The 20,429-nt window shown below is 49.0% G+C and overlaps 1 protein-coding gene across 3 annotated transcripts in view; it reads right to left on the reverse strand.

The window, feature by feature from the left end:
• Positions 1-20,429, reverse strand: part of LOC147100573 (protein-arginine deiminase type-2-like) — a 58,653-nt gene that overhangs the window by 10,086 nt on the left and 28,138 nt on the right. For all 3 annotated transcript variants that reach the window (XM_085966961.1, XM_085966962.1, XM_085966963.1), the window contains exons 11-12: positions 11,867-11,974; positions 3,755-3,900 (exon numbers count right to left, since the gene is read on the reverse strand). In XM_085966961.1, the coding sequence (XP_085823087.1) occupies positions 3,755-3,900; positions 11,867-11,974 (254 nt within the window). The remainder of the gene's footprint in view (positions 1-3,754; positions 3,901-11,866; positions 11,975-20,429) is intronic.

The raw sequence follows: 20,429 nt of genomic DNA on the forward strand, positions 1-20,429 counted from the left end.
AATAAAAAAAAATACATATTTCACTTTTAACTATCTTCAAAATTTGAAGAACAAAACTTTCAAACTTCTGAGCTCTTGGCATCTGCTGTTTCAAATTAACACCAAAACCTAGATCCAGGAATGAGAACCAACTCAGGCCAGAGAACCAAACTTGTTGGAACTTCTCTACTTTGGATGAATTAATTTCTGTCATGATTATTGCTCACTTATGCTTTGTACCAATTTCCCCTGCAGTTTCACAAGGGCATCTATGCCAGTCTGCAATCAGCAGCTTTGACCTGCTGATCAAGACAGCAGATCCTCAGAAAATACCAGGGCAGATCTGAGCCACAAAGGAAAGACTTAAGGGATCGATAATGCTACGCGTACAACACACAATCAATGCAGGTGCCTCACAGGTGCTATACATGCCTGAGCACAAATGGGCTGACCTCACCATATAAAGCAAGGTCAGCTTATTTCCATAATTTACTGGTGTTGCGGGGTCATTTCATTACCAGCCCCACAATTTTGGGTGCCAGCAAGCAATAAAGGGCTGCTAGCTGTCCGTTGTGTGCTAGACACTTTCTCTGCATAGGTAGAGGGCAAGGTGGGGAGATGCGGGGAGGCAGTGGACAAACAGGGCAGGAATGCCTTCTTTTCAAACCTGGGCAGTTAGATTTTTCATGGGTTCCACTAGTCTCCCACTGTAGCTCCCGTGGGAGCCCAGAGAAACCGTGCAGTTGGGGAGTTTCCTCAATGCCTTGTAAGTGGTAGTTCATCGAGGAGATCTTCCAGACCAGGTGCCGGAACAAGGCCCGCTCCATCATCCAGGACCCCAATCACCCTGGGCACAAACTGTTCTTCCTCCTGCGGTCCGGATGTCGGTACCGCAGCATCCGAACCAGGACCAGCAGGTTTAAGAACAGTTTCTATCCACAGGCAGTGCGCCTACTAAACTGCTAACCGCACTGCCCCACATATTATGGTTATATATTTATGTAAATATATATATTATACTTATATTACCATATATTTATCATATTACATTACTATTATTTCCAGTGGTAATTGAGGCTTTTTTGCACTATTCTTCATATCCTGCAACTTGGACTGTTATTGCTATACTTTCTGCTTATTTGCTTATTGTTTTTATTTATACTTGTTTTTACTTTTTGCTTTTATATTTATATGCTTGTATTGTGGGAGTGAGTGGGGAGTAAGCATTCCATTGTACTAGTTACATATGGCAATAAAATGATCTTGAATCTTGAATCTTTCTGTCCGCCACTTAATGCAAATAATGGGCAAGGGGAGGGAACTCACCAAGTCGAAAGTTCCTACTTTTGATGCACAGTTGGAACTCTGCATTTGAGTGGCAACTGGTAAAGGAATCCAAAAGTCTTCTATAGGCATATAAATAGTAAACAGGTAGTAAGAGGAGAGGTGGGGCTGCTTAGGGACCAAAAAGGAGACCTAAGCATGGAGGCAGAGGGCATGGCTGAGGTACTAAATCTGTCTTTACCAAGGAAGAAGATGTTGCCAAAGTCAGTGAAAGAGGAGGTAGTTGAGGTATTGGATGGGATAAAAATTGATGAGGAGGAGATACTAGAAAGGCTGGCTGTACTTAAAGTAGATAAGTCACCAGGTCCAGAAGGGATGCATCCTAGGATGCTGAAGGAAGTAAATGTGGAAATTGCGGAGCTACTGGCCATAATCTTCCAATCCTCCTTGGATACGGGAGTGGTGCCAGAGGACTGGAGAATTGCAAATGTTACACCTTTGTTCGAAAAAGGGTGTAATGATAAACCCAGCATCTTACAGGCCAGTCAGCTTAACCTCGGTGGTGGGAAAGCTTTTACCAACGATAATCTGGGACAAAATTAATAGTCACTTGGACAAGTGTGGATTAATTAAGGGAAAAAGGCAAATCATGTTTAATGAACTTGATTGAATTTTTTGATGAGGTAACAGAGGGTTGATGAGGGCGGTTGATGTGGTGTACATGGACTTCCAAAAGGCATTTGGTAAAGTGCCACATAATAGGCTTGCCGGCAAACTTGGAAGTCCATGGAATAAAAGGGACGGTGGCAACATGGATACGAAATTGGCTAAGTGACAGGGAACAGAGAGTAGTGGTGAATGGTTGTTTTTCAGACTGGAGGAAGGTATACAGTGGTGTTCTGCAGGCATTGCTACTAGGACCACTGCTTTTCTTGATATATATTAATGATTTGGACTTGGGAGTACAGGGCACTATTTCAAAATTTGCAGATGATACAAAACTTGGAGGTATAGTGAACAGTGAGGAGGATAGGGATAGACTTCCAGAGGACACAGACAGGCTGGTGGAATGGGCGGACACATGGCAGATGAAGTTTAACGCAGAAAAGTGTGAAGTGATGCATTTTGGTAGGAAAAACGAGGAGAGGCAATATAAACTAAAGGGTACAATTCTAAAGGGGATGCTGGAACAGGGAGACCTGGGGGTATATGTGCACAAATCGCTGAAGGTAGCAGGACAGGCTGAGAAAGCAGTTAAAAAAGCATACGGTATCCTGGGCTTTATAAATAGAGGCATAGAGTACAAAAGCAAGGAAGTAATAATGAACCGTTATAAAACACTGGTTCGGCCACAACTGGAGTATTGTGTCCAATTCTAGGGACCGATGTTTAGGAAGGATGTGAAGGCTTTAGAGACGGTGTAGAAAAGATTTACAAGAATGGTTCCAGAGATGAGGGGCTTCAGTTACCTAGATAGACTGGGGAAACTGGGATTGTTCTCCTTAGAGCAGCGAAGATTGAGAGATTTGATGGAGGTGTTCAAAATCATGAGGGGGTCTAGACAGAGTAGATAGAGAGCAACTGTTCCCATTGGCGGAAGGGTCGAGAACCAGAGGACACAGATTTAAGGTGATTGGCAGAAGGTCCAAAGGCGACATGATGAAAAACATTTTACACAGCGAGTGGTTATGATCTGGAATGCACTGCCTGAAAGGGTGGTGGAGGCAGATTCAATCGTGGCTTTCAAAAGTGAATTAGATAAGTACCTGAAAGAAAAAAATTTGCAGCGCTACAGAGAAAGGGCAGGGGATTGGGACTAGCTGAAGTGCTCTTGCAGAGAGCTGGCACGGGCTCGACAGGCTTAATGGCCACCTACTGTGCTGTAATGAATCTATGAATGGAGGCGTACCATCCTCCACTAAGTCACATGGGCCTCACTGGTGGGGTACAGGCCAGACAAGTGTCCCAAACCCCCAAAGCGTTACATTTTTAAAAAGGAATTCAGTTGCCGGCCAGCCCACTGTATTTCCATAATTCTGTCTTTATTCCTGGTGCTCAGTCGATGAAGTCACACATTTCTGATAATACACTGCTAGGAGTCTGTGTCAACCCAACAGATGCCCTGTCACATTGGGCAGGGCACATTGACATAAAATGCAATACATTGCACACGGAAGCAGGTATCGGAGAGAAAAATGTACAGATTGTGAATTGTGATTCCATGTTCGATTTGAAGGCTGACCGAGCTTCATGTTTGTCCAATTAAAAGTAACTTCAAAAAATAGAAATGCTTGATGCAAGACTGAATTTAGGAAAATAAACTGGGTCATTAGGGCACATCAAAGAACCTGCTGGCTCTCACCATCTAGGCTCACGGATAAAGCATAGTTACTAGGTCAAGGTACGGTCACCTGAGAAATGTACCCCAGGAGAGGGGCAAGAACCCTTCACCTTGGTCTCCCTCTCCCCAAAATGAATAAAATAACATTACGTGGGAAAAGCGCTTCCGATGATAATCCTTCCCAATGGATATTCTTTTCCATTCACTGTGACTGGAGGGCTGACCTCCAGATTCCCAAAGGAGTCCAGGCTGCTGACCTCATCAGATGTTCTGGTTACATGTCCAAAATCCGGGCCCTGGACAAAAGTTCAATGATAGAAAATATGGTATTCAAATTGCCAATTTTTAGAAAATTAGCTCATTAATGACTGAGTTTTATATCCACCTAGCTTTGCTATTTACAGACTGATAATTGGTACGACTGTTGCCTTCTGAACTACATGGCCATTAGCCTCAGTGCAGTCTAATCATTCAATCCACCTGGACAAATTATACAACATAGAGTCATACAGTCATAACGGCACAGAAGGAGGCCATTCGGCCCATTGAGTCTGTGCCGGCTCTCTGTAGAGCAATCCAGTCAGTCTCATTCCTCTGCTCTAACCCCGTAGCCCTGCAAGTTTATTTCCCTCAAGTGCCTATCCAGACTCCCCTTGAAAACATTGAGTGTCTCCGCTTCCACCACTTCCGTCGGCAGCGAATTCCAAGTCATCACTACTCGCTGTGTAAAAAAAGTTTTCCTCACATCCCCCCTGTATCTCTTGCCCAAAACCTTAAATCTGTGTCCCCTAGTCCTTGTACCATCAACTAGTGGGAACAGCCTTTCCCTGTCTAGCCTATCCAAACCCGTCAATCTTGTACACCTCTGTCAAATCACCCCTCAACCTCCTTTGCTCTAATGGAAACAAATCCAGCTTCTCCAACCTGCCCTTGTAGCTAAGATCCCCCACCCCCGGAACCATTCTGGTAAATCTCCTCTGTACCCTCTCAAGGGCCTTTACATCCTTCCTAAAGTGTGGTAACCAGAACTGAACGCAATACTCCAGTTGTGGCCTAACCAGCGCTTTATAAATGTTCAGCATAACTTCTCTACTTTTGTACTCAATACCTCTATTTATCAAGCCCAAGATCCCATATGCTTTGTTAACCACTCTCTCAATATGTCCTGCCACCTTCAGGGACCTATGCACATTAACTCCCAGGTCCCTCTGTCCCTGCACACTCTTTAAAACTGTGCCATTAAGTGTATATTGCCTCTCCCTGTTCCTTCTGCCAAAATACATCACCTCACACTACTCTGTATTAAATTCCATCTGCCACTTGTCTGCCCATTCTGCTAGCCTTTCTATGTCCTGTTGCAGTCGATTGATATCATCACCACTGTTTGCCACACCCCCAAGTTTGGTGTCATCGGCAAATTTAGAAATTCTACTCTGTATTCCAATATCCATGTCATTTATATCTATCAAAAAAGCAGTGGCCCCAGCACTGACCCTTGGGGAACACCACTGTCTACTATCCTCCAGTCTGAAAAACAGCCATTTACCACAACTCGCTGTTTTCTGTCCTTAAGCCAATTCCTTATCCAAGCTGTCACTGACCCACCTATTCCACAAGCCTCAATTTTGTTAACCAGCCTTCTATGTGGTACTTTGTCAAACACCTTCCGAAAATCCATGTAGACAACATCCATTGCATTCCCTTCATCAATCCTCTCTGTTACTTCATCAAAAAATTCAATTAGATTAGTCAAACACAATTTGCCTTTTACAAATCCATGTTGGCTCTTCTTAATTAGCTTAAACCTCTCCAAGTGCCTGTCAATTTTTTCCTTGATTATTGTTTCTAAAACTTTACCCACCACTGATGTGACTGGCCTGTAGTTAATAGGATTGTCTTTGCATCCTTTCTTGAACAATAGTGTCACATTTGCCACTTTCCAATCCTCAGGCAGCTCCCCCGTATCTAGGGAAGGTTGGAAAATTATGGCAAGCCCTTCCACTATCTCCTCCCCCAATTCCCTTAGCAACCTGGGATGCAAGCCATCTGGCCATGCGACCTGTCCACTCTAAGCATACCCAGCCTTTCTAGTACATCCTGTCTATCAATTTTCACCCCTTCCATTGCTTCTACCTTTTCCACTTCTACTGATATTTTGTCATCATCCACCTCCTTAGTAAACACCGATACAAAGTACTCATTGAGTATTCTAGCCTTGCCCTGCGCCTCTAAGCGTATATCGCCTTCTTTGTCTCTAATAGGCCCCACCCCGCCTCTTACTACCTGCTTACTGTTTATATGCTGGTAGAAGATTTTTGGGTTCACTTTTATGTTAACCACCATTCTACTTTCATATTCTCTCTTTGCCAATCTTATTTTCATCTTCACATCCCCTCTGAACTTACTGTATTTGGTCTGGTTCTCCCTTGAAGAATTCACCTGACATGCATCATACACACTTTTTTTGATTCATCATCTTCTCTATCTCCCTCATCATCCAAGGAGCCCTTGCTTTGGTTCCCTTACCCTTCCCTCTTTTTGGAATGTACCTAGCCTGTACTTGGAACATCTCCTCCTTAAAGATCACCCATTGTTCCGTTACAGTTTTTCCCGTCAGGTTTTGGTTCCATTTTACCCTGGCTAGATCCTTTTGCATCCCATTGAAGTTAGCCCTATTCCAGTATAGAAGTTCCACTCTAGATTTGGATGATCAGCCATGATCGCATTGAATGGCGGAGCAGTCTCGAGGGGCCGAATGGCCTACTCCTATCTTCTATGTTTCTAGATTGTTCCTTACTCCTCTCCATTGCTAATCTAAATCTTATGATACGATGATCACTTGTACCCAAGGTAGATAAACAATGGCAAACATTTAAAGATAGAATGACAAAATTGCAAAAATTGTTTATACCAATCTGGCATAAAAGGAAATCTAAAAAGGTGACTCAACCGTGGATAACAGGGGAAATTAGAGACAGCATAAAATCCAAAGATAGGGCGTATAAAATAGCCAAAAAAAGCGCCAGAGCGGAAGATTGGGAACAGTTTAAGATAGAGCAAAGGAGGGCAAAGGGCATGATCAAGAGGGGCAAAATAGCTTACGAAAACAAGCTGGCGGAAAATATAAAAACTAACTCCAAAAGCTTTTATAAATATATCAAAAGGAAAAGACTGGTGAAAACCAAAGTTGGTCCATTGCAGTCAGATACGGGGGAATATATAATGGGAAATAAGGAAATGGCAGATCAACTAAATGCATACTTTGGGTCAGTCTTTACGAAGGAAGACACAAAAAACCTCCCTGGGATATCGGGAAAAATAGGGACATTGGCAAAGGAGGAACTGACGCAAATCAATATCTCTAAGGATATGGTGTTAAGGAAGCTAAAGGGATTGAAGGTGGACAAATCCCCAGGGCCTGATAACATGCATCCTAGGGTACTGAAGGAGGTGGCCCTAGAGATAGCGGATGCACTAAGGATGATTTTTCAGAATTCATTAGACTCGGGAACAGTGCCGATGGATTGGAGGGTAGCTAACGTTACCCCACTATTCAAAAAGGGGGGTAGGGAAAAAGCAGGTAATTACAGACCTGTAAGCCTTACATCAGTTGTGGGCAAAATGCTGGAGTCCATCATTAAGGATGAAATAGCGGAGCACTTAGCAAATGGGGACAGGATAGGACAGAGTCAACATGGATTTACAAAGGGTAAATCGTGCTTGACTAATCTATTGGAATTTTTTGAGGGAGTAACTGGTAGAATAGATGGGGGAGAGCCAGTAGATGTGGTGTACCTGGACTTCCAAAAGGCCTTCGATAAGGTCCCACATAAAAGATTAGCATGGAAAATTGAGGCTCATGGGATAAAGGGGAAAGTTTTGGCGTGGATAGGGAACTGGCTGTCAGATAGAAAACAGAGAGTTGGAATAAACGGCTCATTTTCTGAATGGCAGGCAGTAACAAGTGGGGTACCACAGGGATCTGTCCTGGGCCCCCAGCTGTTCACAATTTACATTAATGACCTGGATCAGGGAGTCGGATGCAGCATTTCCAAATTTGCAGACGACACTAAACTAGGAGGGGGGGTGGGCTCAGAGGAAGAGACCAGGAAGCTCCAGAGCGATTTGGACAGACTGGGCGATTGGGCGGATAAATGGCAGATGCACTATAATGTGGACAAGTGCGAAGTTATCCACCTTGGGTGCAGGAACGGGAGGGCAAATTATTATTTAAATGGCAATAGATTGGGAGAGGGGGAAGTACAGAGAGACCTGGGTGTTCTTGTACACCAGTCACTGAAGGCGAGCATGCAGGTGCAACAGGCGGTCAAGAAGGCAAACGGTATGCTGGCCTTCATAGCAAAAGGGTTAGAATACAGGAACAGGGATACCTTGCTGCAGCTGTACAGGGCACTGGTGAGACCACACCTCGAGTACTGTGTACAGTTTTGGTCGCCTCATCTGAGGAAGGATGTTCTTGCCATGGAGGGGGTGCAGCGGCGATTCACCAGGCTGATACCAGGAATGGCGGGAATGACCTATGAGGAGAGACTATGTAGTTTAGGGATGTACACACTGGAGTTTAGAAGATTGAGAGGGGACCTCATAGAAGTGTATAAAATTCTGACAGGTCTAGACAGACTGGATGCAGAAGGAATGTTTCCCTTGGCGGGTGAGAACAGAACTAGAGGACATAATTTAAGGATAAGGGCTAAACCATTTAGGACAGAGATGAGGGGGAATTTCTTCACTCAGAGAGTGGTGAACCTGTGGAACTCATTGCCACAGAGGGCAGTGTACGCCAGCTCATTAAATATATTTAAGAGGGAATTAGATATATTTCTACGGGCAAAAGGGGTTAAGGGTTACGGAGAGAAGGCGGGGACGGGATACTGAATTAAAGGATCAGCCATGATCTCATCGAATGGCGGAGCAGGCACGAAGGGCCGAATGGCCTACTCCTGCTCCTATCTTCTATGTATCTATGTATCTATGTTCTCCCAGACACTTGGTCGACCTGGCCCACCTCATTCCCCAGCACCAGATCCAGCAATACCTCCTTCCTAGTTGGGCCAAGAACATATTGGTCAAGGAAATTCTCCTGAACACATTTCAGAAATTCCTCCCCCCTCCTTTCCCTTTACCCTAGCATTATCCCAATCGATATTTGGGTAATTAAAGTTCCCCAATATCACCACTCTATAGCTCTTACATATCTCTACGATTTCCGTGCAGAGTTACTCGTCTACCTCCCTCTCATGATTTGGAGGCCTATAGAATACCACCAATAGCGTGATCATACCCTTTTTGCTCCTCAACTCTAACCAAATGGATTCTGTCCTTGTCCCCTCAAGAACATCCTCCCTTTCCAACACTACAATGTCTTCCTTAATCAGCACTGCCACCCCACTTCCCTGTATTCCTTCCCTATCTTTTCTGAACACCTTGTACCCTTGAATATTAAGTGCTGAGTCCTCACTGTTTTAAAGCTGCATTTCCGTTATTGCCACAACATCATATTGCGCTAATTGTGCTTGTAGCTCACCACACTTTGTGCGTTTACGTACATGCATTCTAAACCCATTTTTGAATTTTTCGTAGCCTTTCTTAGTCTGCTCCTATCTAATATAGTACTACTGCCGCCTCTAGTACTGTCTTCTCTAGTACTAACCAACACACTCACTCTTTTATGCACCTTATTCGTCTTTTCAACTCCTATATGCTGGTGCCCATCCCCCTGCCAAGTTAGTTGAAACCCTCCCCAACAGCACTAACAAACCTCCCCGCGAGAATATTGGTCCCAGCTCTGTTGAGGTGTAACCCGTCCGGCTTGTACAGGTCCGACCTACCCCAGAAACGGTCCCAACGCCTCAGGAATCTAAAGCCCTCCGTCTTGCACCATCTCTCCAGCCACGCATTCATCTGTTCTATCCTCCTATCCCTGTACTCGCTAATAACAGTGGCAAAGATGAGAATCAGGTTGTCAGATTTCACTAAAAATAAATTTTCGATGAATTTTTGTGTTCGTTGAGGAGAAAGGAAGGGATTTTTCCCCCACCTTTTTAACCCTATTAACAGCATTAAGCACACTCAGATCAGGTATAGCATAGGCTAGATGCAGAGCAAAGTACCCTGTATTATCCCTATTTAGCATTTCCAAGTCATGGCCAACACAGGCTAGATGCAGAGTGGAGCTCTCTCTACTCTCCCATCAAGCACTCCTGATGATTACCCAGTGACGCTCTCTGGAAAGTGAACCTGCATGTGACGGTCCACTGATGAGGTTGCCAGCCCTCCAGGATTGCCCTGGAGTCTCTAGGAATTAAATATTAATCTCCTTAACACTGCAACCCAGGAGACAAATCTGAGGGGCATTAAATAAAATGTGTTTTTCATTTTCTTAGTACACTTTCATTTGTTAGTTATAATATGGGAGATGGGGAAAAAAGGCTGTATGACTGACGGTCAAAAATCATCCAATTGGGTAATAAACCGTCTGTTCGCTTTCCAATCGGCATGTTGCAAGGTTAGACGTGTTGGGCAACCAGTTGTGGAAGCTTGGGGACGAGGTGGTTGATGGTGTGAAGTCATGTGATGAAACCTTCAGTGTAAGATACCCTATTCTTATATATGTAGGATTTGGTTTAATCTCATATGATTAAAGTTTTTGGTTTCTTTTTACTTATAGCTTGCAGATGTTTACTGTAACTAGAGATAATGAGATGGTTAAAAGTTGTTCATGCCTAGGATGCTTTAGGGTTTAATATGTCAGGGTACAATTTACCTGACTGCTGTTTAGTTTTTGCTGAAAGTGCAGAATGTGTGATTCATGCCTGTTGACTTATTTTTGTGGCCACGGCAGTCTTGTGATAGAGAGTGGGGCACTGGAGCTCAGGATATATGTTACATCCTAAATGGTAAACAAGTTGACATCTGGTGTTTTGAAGGAAATATTTCATTTCTGGGGGTCTTGTTCACAATAACACTTGTCATGCCATAATGCATCAGCAATGACCGTGTTCATGAGAGATGACCTATAAAGATCTTAAGCTTTCCTTAACAATTTGTAGAGAGAGTAAGGATCGACAAAGTCTACCCGGGGAAATGCGGTAATATCGTTCATTTCTCTATGTCTACTGCTCAAAGACATGTGTGTCAGGACCTGGTCGAACAAAATAAACAGATTTGTTGTTGCAAACCATATTTGGTTTCGGACTGTCTTACACCAGGAATAGGTCCAGAGTTGACAACCCTATCAACTGAGGAGATGATTGGGTAAGCCTATGATGTCTTGCGCTGTAAAATAGCCTACTAACATCACTGAGGCTAATTGCCATGTAGTTCAGAAGGCAGAGTGATACCAATTATCAGTCTGTAAATATCAAAGCTAGATGAGGTCATAAAATAGAAAAAAAGAACAGGAGCAGGAGTAGGCCATTCAGCCCTTCGAGCCTGCTCCGCCATTCAATATGATCATGGCTGATCCTCTATCTCAATACCATATTCCCGCTCTCTCCCCATACCCCTTGACACCTTTTGCGTCTAGAAAACTATCTATCTCCTTTTTAAATATATTCAGTGACTTGGCCTCCACAGCCTTCTGTGGTAGAGTATTCCACAGGTTCACCACCCTCTGAGTGAAGAAATTTCTCCTCATCTCAGTCCTAAATGTCCTACCCCGTATCTTGAGACAGTGACCCCTCGTTCTAGACCCCCCAGCCATGGGAAACAACCTCCCTGCATCCAGTCTGTCTAGCCCTGTCAGAATTTTACATGTTTCAATGAGATCCCCTCTCATTCTTCTAAACTCTAGTGAATACAGGCCTAGTTGACCCAAACTCTCCTCATACGCCAGTCCTGCCATCCCAGGAATCAGTCTGGTGAACCTTCGCTGCACTCCCTCTATGGCAAGTATAGCCTTTCTTAGGTAAGGAGACCAAAACTGCACACAATACTCCAGGTGTGGTCTCACCAAGGCCCTGTTTAACTGTAGTAAGACATCCTTGCTCCTGTACTCTCATCCTCTTGCAATGAAGGCCAACATACCATTTCCCTTCCTAACTGCTTGCTGCACCTGCAGGCAAATAGCCTACTAACATCACTGCCTAAGGTCATAAATGAAAATGACCACCTGGTAAGTTATAAGCTGAATGCATGACCTCAACGAGATTCAGTACCGTACGAGAAGTGAAGTGAAGAGAAGACTGAAGCAATAAAAACAATTATTCTAAAGTCACACAGCACAGAAACATTGTGCCTCACCAGGAGACATTTGTAGGGAAAGTTCTTCAGTCCGCGATTTCGAGGAGAATCCAGCACAACAGGGAAACTTTTGTGAGGAGCCTCCGAGTAACCAAGTTCAATTTCATCCTGAAAGAAAGAGAAAGGTCAGCTTGGTTGTCCCTCGAAGGTAGAAAAAACCAATAACTAAAAAGTGACGCAAACAAGAGACTGATAGCATTGGAAAAACGTGAGAGAAGAGACTAAATGTACAGGCAAGCAGACAGATTCTATAGATGGAGTGAGGGATAAGTGTAAAACAGAAGTGGATGGGTGAAGAGAAAGTGCTTATGAGGGTGGATGCCATTGCGGTGAGACCTGGGTGGGGTGTGCTTCAGTGCACCAGAAGGAAGATGATGTCACAACTACCTATGACCAGCATTTCTTCCATTTCTGCTGGCTGCAGGTAAGAGGTAAGCTGTCCCCATATAAACTTGGCATTCCTGGACTCTGCAGGCTGAAAAAGTTTTAAGGGATAAATTTTCATGTGTCCAAGTCCATTGGATAGAAGGTGGGCGTTGAGAGCCGAATTCTGTTAAAGGGAGGACGAATAATCTTCCTGGCTCCACAAAAATCATGTTCCCCTGGCTACATAAATAGCATTCAAAAATGTACCTTTTAGAGTAGGTTCCTGCAGTCCCTTTAAGGGCCACTGATTACACCGCTCTACATATAGTTCCACTGGGTGGGGCTTAACACTGCACCCAGTGGACATCCAAAATTGCATTGAGGTCCTTTATATGTAATTGGAACTTCATTTTCATAATGGTGTGTGCCTGTTTTCAGTGGGTGTCTGGGCTTCCCATACGATGGACCCCACCTAAATGGCAAAGGTCCATTGAAGAAGACAAGGAGGTAGTCCCACAAGGCCCTTTGAGCACTGGCAGAAAGGCCTTGCCACTCCAAATTCATCTTCCCACTCACTGTAAATAAAAATGGGATCCCCACATTTGCCACACCACTGTCCTTCTCTCCCATCAACACAATTCCTCTCGTCTACACATTTGTGATACTCACATCTGGGATAAAACTGCTGACTCAACCACTGATGCACACAAATAACTTATTAATCCAAAGGTGAAGAGTCTATGGCCTAGAAATTCAGTATAGCCACTTTTGGGGCGCTAAAGTCGGGCGGCCGCCAAAGTTTGCGCCCGGCGCAAAGTCGCGCCCCCTTCGGCGATATTCAGTCGCATCGCCCCAAGAGGTTGCTGCTGCGCTAAAACAGGCGATGCACGACTATCTTTAGGCGCTAAGCCGGCGGTGCTGAGCGATACCCCCGAGGCCGGGCGCAGCGAGTTCTTGATTGACGGCACTCTGGCGCCGGTCAGCTCTTAAAGGGGGAGGGTCGATTTGTTTGCCTGCCACGCCCTGCACACTGCAGCCCTCAACCTAGGCCTGACCACTTCAGCTTCACCTGCACAACGCCCAGGGCTATGGAGAAGGCCAGGGAGAGAGCGCAGCGCTTCAGCGACGGTGACCTGAGGCTGCTGGTTGGCGGAGTGGAGCGCAGGCGCCATGTTCTGTTCCCAGGTGGCAAGAGGCCGCTGCCCAGCGCCTACCGGAAAGCCTGGAGGGAGGTCTCCAACAGGGTGTCTTCCAACAGCGTGGTTGCCAGGACTCCTGTGCAATGCTGGAAGAAGTTCAACGACCTCACTCGGGTTGTCAGGGTGAGTACCCTTTCCAGTGTCCTCCTCATCCTTGCATGTGCACCTCACTTTATGGGCAAAGGGACCTGAAAGCCCTAATGGCCAGCCCTCATCCAGCAGCTATGGGACTGGCATGAAAATCACTTGCACATTCAGCACTTTACACACTGTACAAGCTATTCGACCATGGGAGGCAGTGCAGACAAGATCAGGGCTTCACACTGTACTTAGAGGCCGTCCTTTCTCTTACAGGCCAAGGTGGCGCACAACAGGCGCAACCGAACTGAGACCGGGGGAGGCCGTCCTGACCTCAAAGAGCTCTCCGACCTCGACCAGCGTGTGGAGCGCATTATGGCAGGCCGGCTGATTGGCCCCGTCGCCAGTGGAGATGCCGACCCTGTTCTGGGCACCAATGGTAAGGGCATCACCTTTTGGACCTCTCTCGTTCCACTTGCGCATGAGATCAGCATCCTTTGCCACTGTCCGACCAATGCGGTGAATGGCAACACTCATGCCTCCCTCGCTGCCGCCATGTCCTCATTCTAAAGCTACTCTTGTGCCTTCCTGCTTTCAGATGGTGAATCGCCAGGTGAGGAGGCGGGCCCTCAAGCTGCCACTGTCAGCGCTTCGGAAGACGAGGAGGAGGAAGAGGAAGCCGGCCCATCAGTGCCACCCTCAGCCGCGCCAGCCCATGGCGATGTAGGGGACACGTCTTCCCTGGAGGGGAGCCAGGGGGAAGGGTCGGAGGAGAGTGAAGCTCCGGGGCCCAGCGGCCTGCAGCAACGCAGGAGGGGTGGGGAAGCTCGGCGGACTTCTCCCCAGAGGGTGAGTGCGGCCTCCAGTCCTGCGACGGTGAGCGCAGAGGAGGTGTGCCTCCTAGAGGAAATGGCCGTCCAGACTGAGCGCAGGCACACTGAGCTCATGGCTGCAGTGGCAAGGATGCCTGACTCCATAGAGTCTCTGTCAAGTAGTGTGCAGCAATTCGGAGCAGCACAGGCCAGGAGTCTGCAACAATTCAGTGCAGCACAGGCCAGGAGTCTGGAACAATTCAGTGCAGCACAGGCCAGGAGTCTGCAGGACTTCGCAGCAGCACAGTCGGCTTCTAGCTAAGTGCTCAGTCGTGCCGTCCATTCACTGGCTGGTGTCATGCGGACACAGACCAGGGCCACACGGGCACTAACTGCTGCCACCCTCGCTGGATCAGCCAGGCATCGCCAGGGCACTCGCCGCGCAGCAGCAGCCCAGCAGTCTGTTCTTCAGCTGTTTGCTGCGCATGCTGCAGTGCTGGCCCGTGCGAGTGCCAATGTCTCAGGCGACCAGCGAGCGCCTGCGATCTGCCAGGTTGCCACCATTCCTGCAGCCGACACTGCCACTCTGCCATTGCAGCTGCCACGAGCCGCTGGACAGACTGCTGCCGCCCAGCCAGAGTTGGAGCAGTCAGCAGCCGGCCACTCCAAGGCCAGAGCTGGTGCAGGCCGACCCCCAAGGGCATCTGCCGTCTCGCCATCTGACCCTCAGCAGCCTTCCCCCAGCCTTGCTGCAGCCACTGGGCTCCCATTGAGGAGGAGCTGCAGGGCGGGCAGGGGCCAGGCAAGGATGCGCAAGGCATCGCCCTCGCAGGGCAAAAAGTAGAGGTATGCACAAATGCCTGGTGCTTGTTGTAAGGCCGAGACTGGTGCAGTTGTATTTGTGTAAGGCCGAGACTGGTGTCTTTCTTTCTTTTTGTAAGGCCGAGACTGGTAGTTTTGTGTTTTTGGAGGGGGCTTCTCCACATGAGGATGTAATGTGGGAAGGGCAGAGGTTTGCAATAAATTATTGTTCTTAAATTGCAGTGTGCATGGTTTCTTTGTTAAGTCCTGGTTGCCCTGCTCGGCTGAGGGCTTGTGGAGCGGCTACATTCATCTGCTGACATTGGCACAAGCCATTCCCTGAGAGGGGGCCTAGAACCGACGTTCAATAAGCCGGTGACGGGCGGCCCTTGCACTTTGTGCCTCCCTCCTGTGCTGGTCCTCCTCCTCCTCCTCCTGAGGTGGTCCTCCAATCTCTGGTGGCAGTGCCTGAGTCCTGCGGATAGCCAGGTTGTGCAGCATGCAGCAAACGACAACGAAATGGGAGACTCGCTCCGGCGAATACTGTAGGGCTCCACCGGAACGATCCAGACAGCGGAACCGTTGCTTCAGGACGCCGATTGTTTGTTCGATGATGTTCCTGGTCGCTTGATGGCTCTCGTTGTATCCCTCTTCAGCAGGGGTGCTGGGCGCACGGAGCGGGGTCATCAGCCAGGTACACAAAGGATAGCCTTTGTCCCCGATAAGCCATCCTCGTGGGTGATGCGCTATCAATTACTCATAAAAGACTGAGAGTTAGAAGAGTAACTAAAGGCTTTTATTAACAACAGAATGGAGGTCTGCCTCGCGTGGTCGACCGGTCCAGGATACAAAGGGCTGGGGAGCAGTCACCTTTATACTAGGACCTGTGGGAGGAGTCAGCCGAGGCATGTCCAGGCATGTACACAGTGGAATACAAACAGGACAAACAGGAATACAAACAGTGGTTTACCACATTCACCCCTTGTTTAAAATTGAGTCCGGCGGGGTGAAGTGTATTAAAAGTTAGTGTGTTGGAGTCTCTCCGGAGGTCTTGTCTGCCGCTGTGATCGGCGTGGCGACGGCAGGGGTAGTGAAGCTTCCGGCGTCGAGTCCAGCGTAGGCTGTGGCACAGGCGTGTTGTCCTCGTAGATGTCGAGCGGGTCGCGGGGCCCAGGCCTGCCGTCTGCTGGGGCTGGATATCGGATCGTGGGGGGGGGGTGGTAGTGGGTAGTGGGTTACTGCGGCCCCCGAGGGTGCAAGGTCTCTTATGGAGACTGTGTCCTCCCGCCCGTCCGGGTATGCGATGTAAGCATACTGGGGGTTGGCGTGGAGGAGGTCGACCCGGGGGTCCGTTTTATGGGTCCTCACGTGTCTTCTCAGTAGGACCGGCCCTGGGGACGTCAGCCATGGCGGTAGCGATGTCCCCGATGTGGACTTCCTTGGGAAGACAAACATTTTCTCATGAGGGGTGGCGTTAGTGGCAGTGCAGAGCAGTGACCGAATAGAGTGGAGCGCATCGGGGAGCACATCCTGCCAGCGGGAGGTTGGAAGGCCCCTAGACTTTAAGGCTAGCAGGACGGCCTTCCAAACTGTCGCATTTTCTCTTTCCACCTGTCCGTTCCCCCGGGGGTTGTAACTGGTGGTCCTGCTTGTGGCAATACCCCTAGTTAGCAGGTACTGACGGAGTTCGTCGCTCATAAACGATGAGCCCCGGTCGCTATGGATATAGCTGGGGAAGCCGAACAGGGTGAAGAGGTTGTTCAGACATTTAATGACCGTGGCACTGGTCATGTCCGGGCAGGGGAAGGCGAACGGGAAACGGGAGTACTCATCAATAATATTGAGGAAGTACACATTGCAGTCGGAGGAGGGGAGAGGCCCTTTAAAATCAACACTCAAGCGCTCGAAGGGGCGAGTGGCTTTTATCAGGTGGGCCCTGTCTGGTCTATAAAAGTGCGGTTTGCACTCAGCGCAGACTTGGCAGTTCCTGGTCATGGTCCTGACCTCCTCAATAGAGTAAGGCAGGTTGCGGGCCTTGATGAGGTGGAAAAACCTGGTGACCCCCGGGTGGCAGAGGTCATTGTGGAGGGCCCGCAGTCTGTCGATCTGCGCGCTGGCGCAGGTGCCACGCGATAGCGCATCCGGGGGTTCATTTAGCTTCCCGGGCCGGTACAAGATCTCGTAGTTGTAGGTGGAAAGTTCGATTCTCCACCTCAAGATCTTGTCATTTTTGATTTTGCCCCTCTGCTTGTTGTTAAACATAAAAGCAACTGAACGCTGGTCAGTGAGCAGGGTAAATCGTTCTCCGGCCAGGTAGTGCCTCCAATGACGCACAGCCTCCACAATCGCCTGGGCCTCCTTCTCAACAGCGGAGTGTCTGGTCTCCGGGCCTTGGAGGGTTCGTGAAAAGAAGGCCACGGGTCTCCCCGCCTGATTGAGGGTAGCGGCCAGGGCAAAGTCGGACGCGTCGCTTTCCACCTGGAAGGGGATGGATTTGTCCACTGCGTGCATGGTGGCTTTGGCAATGTCCTCCTTGATACGGTGGAAGGCTAAGCGGGCCTCTGCCGTCAAGGGAAAAGAGGTGGACTTGATCAGCGGACGGGCCTTGTCCGCATAGTAGGGGACCCACTGGGCGTAATAGGAGAAAAACCCTAGGCACCTCTTCAGGGCCTTGAGGCAGTGGGGCAGTGGAAGTTCCATAAGGGGACGCATCCGGTCGGGGTCGGGGCCGATGACTCCGTGTTCCACAACACAGCCAAGGATGGCGAGGCGGTTTGTGCGGAATATGCACTTCTCCTTGTTATATGTCAGGTTTAGGAGTTGGGCGGTGCGGAGGAATTTTTCGAGGTTTGCGTCATGGTCCTGCAAGTCACAGCCGCAGATGGTCACATTGTCCAGATATGGGAAAGTGGCCTGCAACGCATTTTGATCTACCATCCGGTCCATCTCCCTTTGGAAGACGGAGACCCCGTTGGTGACGCCAAAGGGAACCCTAAGGAAGTGATAGAGGCGGCCGTTTGCCTCAAAGGCAGTGTACTGGCGGTCCTCAGGGCGGATGGGGAGCTGGTGGTACGCTGATTTCAGGTCAATGGTCGAGAAGACGCGGTACTGCGCGATCTGGTTGACCATATCAGCTATACGGGGGAGTGGATAGGCGTCCAGCAGGGTGTAGCGATTTATTGTCTGGCTGTAGTCGATGACCAGGCGCTGCTTCTCGCCGGTCTTAACGACCACAACCTGGGCTCGCCAGGGGCTGGTGCTGCCCTCAATAATCCCTTCTTTCAGGAGCCGCTCCACTTCGGTTTTAATGAAAACCCTGTCCCCGGCACTGTATCGCCTGCTCTTTGTGGCGATGGGCTTACAGTCGGGGGTGAGGTTAGCAAACAGTGGTGGGGGGGTGACTCTGAGTGTGGAGAGGTTGCACCTGGTGCGCGGCGGGCAATTTGGAAGCTGCTGGCTGCGGACTGTGAGTGGGGGTAGGGGTCCACCGTACGCCATCGTAACACTTTTAAGGTGGCACTGAAAATCTAACCCCAGCAGGACGGCAGCGCAGAGGTCAGGCAGGACCAGAAGTTTAAAATGATCGTACACGGTCCCGTCTACTACGAGTGTCACCACGCAGTAGCCGCCGATGTCCGCCGACTGGGACTCGGAGGCCATAGAAATCCGCTGTTGCGCAGGCAGGACTGGGAGAGAGCAACGCCGCACCGTGTCGGGGTGGATGAAGCTCTCCGTGCTCCCAGAGTCAAAAAGGCAGATTGTATCGTGACCATTTACCTTAATGTCCATTGTGGAACTGGCCAGTTGGTGCGGTCTCGCTTGGTTCAGTGTAACGGATGCCAGCGTAGGGGTCGGTGTGTTGCTGCGGGTATCAGAAGAGGCGGTGTCGGGGGCCTGCTGCGTCCCGGCTGTCGTCCAAGATGGCGGCGTCCATGATCCCCATGTGGCTGGAGGCGTCCAAAATGGCTGCTGTACCGGTGATTCGCACATGGCCGGGGAGGTCCAAGATGGCGGCCCGCATGGCCCACACGCGGTGCTGCTGGGGTTCGGGGTGGCTTTGGCCCTGCAGACGCTAGCGTAGTGTCCCTTCTTCCCGCAGCCCGAGCAGATCGCGTTTTTCACCGGGCAGCGCGCTCTGGGGTGTTTTGCCTGGCCACAGAAGTAGCATTTCTGGCCTTGGGGCACTGCTGTCTGGCCTTGGGACACTGCTGCGGTAGTTGGGCCGTTGTTGGGGTGTGGCTGGGGTGGCACGGCGCTATGAGGCGGTCCTACCGTGTCCCAGGCTGTCATTCCCCGCGGCGTCCACGGTGCAGAGGAGTAGGCATCCATGCCCTGGTAGGCTGCATCCAACGATAGTGCGAGTTCAGAGGCCTTGTTGAGGTTGAGGTTACTCTGCTCCAACAGTCGCTGTCGGGTGTAATTGGATCTGTGGCCCGCTACAAAAGCGTCCCGGATACGTTCCTCTGTGTACACGGCGGCCTTTACATCCTTACAACCACAGGCCCGGCCAAGCACAGACAGTGCCTGAAGGTATTCCACGGTCGATTCCCCAGGTTGTTGTTTACGACTCCCCAGGAGGTGCCTGACGTACACTTCGTTCACTGGGCGCGTGTACTGGTCCTTGAGGAGCTTGATAGCGTCCGCGTACGAGGTCGCGTCTTGGATGACCGAGTACACTCGGTGGTTCACTTTGGAGGTCAGGACATCCAGTTTGTCCTCGTCCGATTTGATTGCTTCAGAGGCGGTCAGGAATTTTTCGAAACACTTAAGCCAGTGAGTAAACTTGGTGGATGAGTCCGCCTCCCGATGATCTAAGTCCAGGCATGCTGGTGTGAGGATCTTCTCCATTATAAAAATGTTGTTAATAAAATTGATGCGCTATCAATTACTCATAAAAGACTGAGAGTTAGAAGAGTAACTAAAGGCTTTTATTAACAACAGAATGGAGGTCTGCCTCGCGTGGTCGACCGGTCCAGGATACAAAGGGCTGGGGAGCAGTCACCTTTATACTAGGACCTGTGGGAGGAGTCAGCCGAGGCATGTCCAGGCATGTACACAGTGGAATACAAACAGGACAAACAGGAATACAAACAGTGGTTTACCACAGTGGGTGAGGCTGTGCCTGGAACATGTCTGCCACAGAAGTCTGTCGCAGGATGAAGGCATCGTGGCTGCTGCCTGGAAAGCGGGCATTGACAGCTAGGATGAGCTGCCTGTGGTCACACACCAGCTGGACGTTCAGCGAATGGTAGCCCTTCCGGTTGCGGTAATCCTCGGCATTCTCCAGAGGTGCCCGCAAAGCCACAT

The sequence above is a fragment of the Somniosus microcephalus genome, chromosome 25 (genome assembly GCF_052327205.1).
Source record: "Somniosus microcephalus isolate GS21.2 chromosome 25, FLI_Smic_1.0, whole genome shotgun sequence".
In the NCBI taxonomy this organism is placed as follows: Eukaryota; Metazoa; Chordata; class Chondrichthyes; order Squaliformes; family Somniosidae; genus Somniosus; species Somniosus microcephalus.